The sequence below is a fragment of the Mus caroli genome, unplaced genomic scaffold, assembly GCF_978045245.1.
Source record: "Mus caroli unplaced genomic scaffold, Mus_caroli_1 scaffold_12, whole genome shotgun sequence".
Lineage (NCBI taxonomy): Eukaryota > Metazoa > Chordata > Mammalia > Rodentia > Muridae > Mus > Mus caroli.
The window spans coordinates 118,506,328-118,514,671 of NW_028227267.1; the positions used below are offsets into that span (position 1 = coordinate 118,506,328).

Here is an 8,344-nt window from a genome sequence, read left to right on the forward strand (position 1 = left end):
CAAAAGAACTCCATCGACCCTGTGGTTGTTTGAATAGGAATGGCCCCCATAGACTCACTTGTGTGTCTGAAGGCTTGGCCATAGAGTGGCACTGTTAGGAGGCATGGCCTTGTTGGAGGAAGTGTCACTCTGGAGGTGGTCTTTGAAGTCTCCTATGCTCGAGCTATACCCAGTCTCCTCCTGCTGCCTTCAGATCAAGTTGTAGGACTCTCAGCTCCTTCTCCAGCACCATGTCTGCCTGCACACCCCCATGCTTTCTGCCATGACAATAATGGACTAAACCTCTGAAACTGTAAGCCGGCCCCGATTAATGTTTTCCTTTATAAGAGTTGCTACTGTAGCCGGGCGTGGTGGCGCACGCCTTTAATCCCAGCACTCGGGAGGCAGAGGCAGGCGGATTTCTGAGTTCGAGGCCAGCCTGGTCTACAAAGTGAGTGCCAGGACAGCCAGGGCTACACAGAGAAACCCTGTCTCGAAAAACCAAAAAAAAAAAAAAAAAAAAGAGTTGCTACTGCAGTGGTCACAGTGTCTCTTCACTGCAACAGAAACTAAGACAAAAATGTGCACCAGTGCAGCTCAACTCCACTGAGAGCACAGCAGTTCCAAGAGGAACAAACATGCACAGATCTGGATGCCAGGAGGCCACCTTGCCACCGTCACAGCTGCCGGAAGACACTTTTTACAGTGACAATCTGCCTGCTTTCTTGAAGAGTGTACCTGGGTGCCTGTATGAAATATTATCAATAGCCTTCCTATCAGGCATGGTGGCACATACCTTTAACCCAGCCACTGGAAGGCGTATCTGAGTTGGAAGTTCCCCTGGTTCCAGGACAACCAGGAATACACTGAGAAACCCTGTCTCAAAAAAACAAAACAAAACCAGAAAAGTACATTCCCTGATCTGGGACTAGAACAAAATCTCCCAAAAGCTATTTAACGCTTAAAAAAATAGAAAGATGAATCTACCACCCTGATATCCTGAGTTCAATCCCCACTGTAACCACATGGTAGGAGAGAACTGACTCTAGAGAGCCGTCCTCTGACCCCAACACGAATATGAGATCATGCACGTCTGCATGCATATGTGCACACAGAGAGAATGGTTTTTAAATCTTGGAGCTGAAGAGATGGCTCAGCAGAAAAGCTGCTCTTGCAGAGGAGCAGGGTTTGGTTCCCAGCACTGCCTGTAACCCCAACTCCAGGGGATCTGAGGAGTGTATGTATAACATATCCTCCTGGTGCATACACACACACACACACACACACACACACACACACACATAATCTTGACCTTCCCCACCCTATCAAAAAAGACAAAGAAATGAGAAAGCCTTTCAGGAATGAGAATGGTACGTGGCTCAGTGGGACGGTGTTAGAAAGCTACAGGGCCAGGGGAACCACACACACATACGTTTAAGCAAAACGTCTTAGCAACAAGGAACACCACCAACAGACACAGGTACAAAATGACTTAAGAGAGGCAAGACTGTGCCGCAGCTGGGTTGGTCCAGTGCCAGCCAACCACTCATGAAGCCAAGAACTGGATTCCCCAGCACTGGATAAACCAACCAGATATTCCAAACACTGGGGAGGTGGAAGCAAGAAGATCAGAAGTTCAAAGCCAGCCTGGAGAGCATGAAGAACTTGCTTGTCCTGGAGAGAAAAAGAAAAACATACCCGACCTTCCTCAATTATTTTGCACAACACAAGACAACAGAATAAAGCAAAGCACATGACAGGGCCATACAGTAGTCACAGAATTCAAGCCACTGATTCTACAGGGCTCTCTTAGCTATCCAGGAACACTTGAGTCCCCAGTATTCCCTACCCCGGCATCTTCTGCTCAAATACTCTGAATACCTTCTAGTGGACACCCAGAACCCACTTCCCAGAACACCTATGTCTGAGAACACAGACACCTCAAAGAACAAAATACCCAACCCAGTCTCCAGGCCTCAGCCCCAGCAGGCCCGTAGACACCCCACCTCTCCACCCTACAGAAACTTGGTGCTTTCCAAACATGCACCTGGTCTCCTGGGCCCCAGTTACCGGAACCTTCTCAGGGCCTGCCCTGCAAGGGCTCCTGACCACTTGAGGCCAGGGACCTACATCTTGATATCATCCTCTGAAGCCTCCCTGTCTACATCAGGACCAGAAGATGCTAACCCTCCATCCGCATTCAGCCTCGCCTGAGATGGTCTTGGGACCTAGACCTCACAACTTTGCTGAAAGGCCACTCAGACACCAATCCACCCCCCAGGGTACAGTTCCAAACAGGGCAACAAGAACAGATATGTCCCAAGGAAGCAGGGAGGGAAGAGGGCGACTAGACAGTACACAACGGCCTATGAGTAGGCATAGAGTCTCACAGAGGGGTGGGCAGCCAGAAATGTGCTAGTGAGCATCTTCCTGGCTACCCTGCACACAAGCCCCCTCACAGCTAGGGCTTGCAGCCTAGGAGCTGAACAAAGGGAGAGAAAACCAGGATATAAAAACATCGGCAAGCAAAATCTAAGTTTTCTTCGCTACACCTTTAAATCATCTATACTTGCAAACACGAGGGTCTCTTTAAATTCAAAGCCTCGAGACATGCTGAATTAACTCCAGCCTTCTGACATATGTGACTTCTCTAACTTAGTGTATTTTAAACTTGGAGCCATGAACCAGTGGGCTGTGGAATCAATTCAATGTTACAGTCAGCTTCTTCCCCCCCCCACCCCCACCCCCCCGACACCCACTACTGCAGTAGTGACTTACAAGGAGTAAGAAACAGTGCTACCGTCTGAAGCTTTCATCTCTGGTCCTGATGCAAAGTCTCTGTCTTACAAGGGTCACAGCCCAGAAGGGCTTTAAAAACAGCTAGCAGAATTCTGTGACAGAAATGTGCAGCCTGCAGAGGTAGACTACTGCAGAGGGCTGGAGTTTGGTTCCTGTAGCTCTTCTTCCAACCTCCCAGGACTCCTATATACGTGTATCACATGCTACATACACATGTGCACACAAAATACTTTTATACCAAAGAATTTTATAAGCAAAAAGCTAATTCTTTTAGATCCCTCAACCCCAAACAGGGTTTCTTTGTATAACTTACCTAACCATCCTAGAACTAGCTGTGTAGACCAGGCTAGCCTCGAACTCAGAGATCCACCTGCCTCTGCCTCCCTAGTGCTGGGATTAAGATCTGAGCCACTGCTTGCCTGGCTTGCATAAAGCTAATTCTTTTGCACCATGATTTAATGGAAATTCAAAGCACTAGATAGGTCCCTCCCACCTCCAACTAAACTTTTTTCACTGGAACCAACATGGCAAAACAGTGAATGTTCCTGAAGAAGGCAGGAAGGACGTAACAGCCACACTCATCTACTGCATTCAGCTCAGAACATGTTTTTTCAAGACAGCTACACTCCGTAGACCAACCAGGCTATCCTCGAACTCCGAGATCTGCCTGCCTCTGTGTCCTGGGACTAAAGGCACCTGGCCAGGTCTTACTTTCTAGTTCTCTCACAGACTATAAAACCCAAAGAGGAAAGAAAATCCCTAGAAAACCTCATCAAAACAGTCAGGTAGAGCCGGGCGTGGTGGCGCACGCCTTTAATCCCAGCACTCGGGAGGCAGAGGCAGGCGGATTTCTGAGTTCGAGGCCAGCCTGGTCTACAAAGTGAGTTCCAGGACAGCCAGAGCTATAAGGAGAAACCCTGTCTCGAAAAACCAAAAAAAAAAAAAAAAACAGTCAGGTATACAGCCTTCAACTCCTCACCAAAGATCATTGGAGTCATCAATCAATCAATCACAGCCACTGAGTGAAAAAACTCATTCATCTTATATTTCTTTCTTCAGCAAACACAATCTAAAACAAAATGATATATATTATTTGCAAAGGCACGGCGAAGACCTGGGCTCTAATCACTGTATGTCATCTAAAATGCTACCTTACCTTGGTCCATTCAAATACTTTCTCATTCACAAAGCTATAAAACGGTATCATCTCTTCATCAGTACCAGTAATAATCAACAGATATAAAGTGATTACAGGCCATAAAGTCTTTATTCTAAAGCATTCCTGAATTCTGCTTATTTCCCTCAGGCTGTCTGAATCTGCTCTGCTGCCTTGCCAAACTTTGTGCACTTCTTCTGAGACAGTGTCTCAGAATTAACCTTGGCTGGCCTAGAACTCTCTAAGATAACCCAGGCTGGCCTTGAACTGACAGAGATCCAGGAGGCCTCCACCTCCTGAGTGTTATGATTGAAGACAGCCACTACCACACCCGACTTGTCAAACAAACTAACCCAGTTCCTCCTAAACCCAAGCCAGGACTGACAGGGAGTTCATAAGCACAGCGGCAATAGGGAATGCCTCTCTCTTCCTCTCCAGTTTTACCCTAGAAAGAGTCAAGGCCAGATATGCCTTTCATGTAATCCTCAAAACAGCTCCTAGGGAGCTGCAGCTCCTGACTCCAAGTTGAAAATAAACGCACTGGTTTTTCTTTTCTGGAGGGAAGGGAAGGGAAGGAACAGTCTCCAATAATACACCAAAAATGTATCATATGGTTTGAAGACGTACACAGGGGCGGGTACGACTGTGGGAAGCCACTTTTCCTCCTCTGAGGAACCAGAACAGACAAAAAAATAATAATAATAATAATAATAATAATAATACTAGTGAAAAAAGGTTATCGTCTTCACACCAAAAAGCAAAATTAAGACATCTTCCTTTCAAGAACACGTATGAAATACACTTTTTAGGTAAAGTTATTGAATTTTTCTTTTTCCCAAAATGAAGATTTTTTGGCCCATTCTTTAAAACAAACAGAAGCAGAATCCAGCTGGGAACCACCTGGTACTGACCCCACACACTGCCACATTAAGTATCTTTTCAAACACTTTCTTTTACAAAGGTTGGGGCTAGTGAGGCTTCAAGGGTGGAGCCAGATAAATCACTATAAATCACTATAGCAGCCAGAATAAAGAAAACGTGAAGAAATGTGCCACGAGGTCCTTCTGGCCACAGGTAAGAAACTGTCACCCAGTTGACCCTGATGTCTTGTCTCTGAAGTCAAACCAAGGCAAGAGTTGCAGGAGGCCTTGGGTGACTTTCAACTAGCGGCCAGCAGCATCAAGTTTTAGAACGCACGAAAGGTGAGACTTCGAGAGCACTTTTCCAGTGACACTTCTCAATTCCAACTTTATTATCCCTTAAAAATGACTCAAGTTCTAGTGGCCACTAAAGTGGTAACTTTGAATTCCTATTTTTCCAGAGTTCAAACCAGGGCCAAGAAAACCATTTTCCTTATCGTGGTATGGAAAGAAAAAAGAAGAAGAAGAAAAGAGGGATAGGAAATATTTTCAGAAGAGGCAGAAGCAGTAAGAGGCAAGCAAGGCCCGTGTGGCTCAACCCTAAAGCCAGAGAGAAGGCGCCAATAATCTTGGATATTCTGAGGTATTCTGAGGTGGGTTTTTTTTGTTGTTGTTGTTGTTTTTTGTTTGTTTGTCTTTAAGCAGAACTCTTCCGTTCACTTCCTTGGGAAAGCAAAACTTTGACTGGTCTTGCAATCTTAATCGCAATCATTATGTCTGTATTTATTATATACGCTCACAAACTTTACAAGTTTGAACAGACAAGTGATTGTTTTTCAAAGTGCAGAAAACCATCCTCAATAGCAAAAAAAAAAGTTCGTGCATCCATATAAACTTGAAATTCAACTCCATCCCCTCACCGCCGAAGAAAAAGTCACTGGCAGGCTAAGAAGATACAAAGTGTGCACCGAGAAGCCCGCTAGCACACAGCTCCTCTGGATGCCAACCGGTCTCAAAGTGAAAGTCCAGCAGCGGAGTCCTGGCACCCAAGGGATGAACCTGGGGCTCTGCACACCAGGGCGCTCGCGGAGGTGTGGGTTCCGCCTCCCGGGTTTGCAACCTCGCACTTTCCGCACCAGAACTACAGGCTCCGACGCGAGGTTACACCTTCCTGCACCCCGCCCTGCGGCCCGCCCGGACTGGGACCAGCCGGGGCGCGCTCCCCGCCCTGCGCTCGGGTCTCCCGCTTGAGGGGTCTGGGGAGGGACTTTTGCGAACTGAGGACGGACCCCAGAGTGCCGTTATCCCTGTCCCAGGCCCACACAGGGCCCAGGCACTAAAGCGGGGCCTCCAAGGACACTAGTTCAGACTCCTGCCCGGGATGGGCGCTCGGCCTGCGCGTCTGACTTGGGGAGCGCAAAGCTCCTGCACCCCACCTCGGCCCCAGGCCGCAGACCCCACAGCCCCTCCACGTGCATACACCCGAGATCCCCGCCGCCCGAGTCGGCGAAGATCCCGGAGAAGCGGGCCCGGCTGGTTGGGGGGAGGGGGGGGCGTGTTGACACCGCCAAGTTGCCCGCTTCCGCCCTGGCCGCAGCCAGACCGGACCACCCCAACCTACCTGCATGCCCGGCAGGCCCGACTGCACCGGGGAGTGGGCCATGGCGCTCGGCGCCGCCACTTCCTGGCCCGGGACGCGCGGAGCCGCGCGGCGAGCAGGCCCGGGGCCGCGCGCAGCCCTCGGGTGGCGGGGCGGGCTCTGGAGCCCGAGGCCACCGCACCCCGGGGACGGCCTCAACGAAGGTTGGCGGGCCGCGGCCCCATACACTGAGCCTGGGGGGGGGCAGTGGGGGGCGCGGGGGACGTCTCGAGACTGCGGCTGCTTCTCCTGGGATCCTGTCGCTGCGCCGCCGCGGTGCTCGGGTCGAGCCGGGCGGCCTGGGCCCGCGAGCGCTGGCCGCCTGGAGCCGAGTGGGCGCGCACAGCCCGCCGCGCCCCGCCCCGGCCCGGCCCCCGCGCCCGCCCCCGCGGCCCGGCCGGGGACCCCGCCCCGCGCTTCCGGGAGGGGGAGGGGGAGGGGAGGAGCCGCCGGGCGCCCTAGGCCGCAGTCGCGCCTCCCTGCGGGCGCGCGGGCGGGGTCCCCGGGGCCCGGCGGGCGCTCTCGGGTGCCGTGCGCCGGGGTCCTTCGGAACCGCGGAGTGGGCCTCGCGCGCGGAGGAGAGCTGAGTTTGGGGGAGCGAAGAGCACCGCCCACTCCTACCCTTCCCTCTCCACCCGCCCTGGCCCTCCAGAGGCCAGAGTCTGCACTCGGGGTGTCCCCAGAGGGGCCTAGCCTGGGGCCTGTTCCAAAAGCCCCGGCCGGAGCGTCCTCACTGTACGAAGTTTCCAGCCAGATCAAGGAAGAAACCCCAAGGGTAGAGAGGGCGGTTTGTGTGCACTGCCTTGGATACTGAACTCAGCCTCGCCTGGGCCGCCGGGTGTGGAAACTTAGCTGGACAGAGGAAGGGCTGGGCCCCCGCCATCTCTGCGCTGCGCACAAGAAGGGAAAAGTGGGGTGCGGAGGGGTGACGGAGGAAGGGAAGACAATAGAAGGAAACCGCGTCTCGACTCTTACCCAGCCCTCCCCGCTTCACTGCTCCTAAGGCCGCCAGCTCTGCCCTCCTCCTAAATTGCCGCTTCTGCAGCAAACAAGGAAGGATAGAGTGAATCCATGCGGTTCCAGGAAGTACTTTATTTACAAGTGGCAAATAGGAAGTGGTCTAAGAGTCAGAATCGCCGTGTCTCTCGCCATAGGGACCCTGAGGCCTCATTCAGGAATGCCCACTTTGCCCCACAGCTGTGCAAGGTTAACCATACAAAATGAGTCCCCAAGAGTTCAGAAATAGAGGACGCATAAATCCTCGACTAAGGTAGGGAAGAGATTATTCTCTGAGGTGTCCTTGTATTCCAAGAACACAGGCTCCCTCTGGGTCCTGCATCAGAAGTTAAAGTAAGCCGGATACCCTTTGGAAACCTAGCCTAGGAGACCTCCAGGATGCTAAGATGCGTTAAAAGGCTTGCATGACTACTCCTGGTCACCTGACTGAGATGCGTTGCCACTTCTAAAGAGTAAACTGAAAACATTAAAAGTATGAACCCATATACCCAAGAGTTTATGTGTTCCCTAAACAGAAGAAACCTAAAAAGAAAAAAAAAAAAAAAAATGGAGTACTTAATGAATACAAGGGAAAATGATCAAGACCATGAATCTTGAAAAGGCATATATTATTCAACCTCAAATTCTACCTAGAATAACATGAAAGAATGACCAGAAATACAGGAGTCTCTACCAAGAAGCAGCGACTTTCAGCCTTGGAAATGTTTGATTACATAAAGAGTACTTTCTTACTACTACTACTTCACCAGGGGTGGTGGCACAAGCCTTTAACCCCAGCATTTGGGAGGCAGAGGCGGGCAGATCTCTGTGAGTTCAAGGCCAGCCTGGTCTATATAGTTCCAGGACAACCAGAGTTATACAGGGAGACACTTTCTAAAAAAACATGACGCCCCC

At 50.8% G+C, this 8,344-nt stretch overlaps 1 protein-coding gene across 1 annotated transcript in view; it reads right to left on the minus strand.

Moving 5' to 3' along the window:
- Nucleotides 1-6,780, minus strand: part of Stk24 (serine/threonine kinase 24) — a 94,467-nt gene extending 87,687 nt beyond the window's left edge. Inside the window, exon 1 of the mRNA XM_021181792.2 lies at nucleotides 6,416-6,780. Coding sequence (XP_021037451.1) covers nucleotides 6,416-6,457 — 42 coding nt within the window. The 5' untranslated portion in view covers nucleotides 6,458-6,780. The remainder of the gene's footprint in view (nucleotides 1-6,415) is intronic.
- Between the last annotated feature and the right edge of the window lie 1,564 nt (nucleotides 6,781-8,344).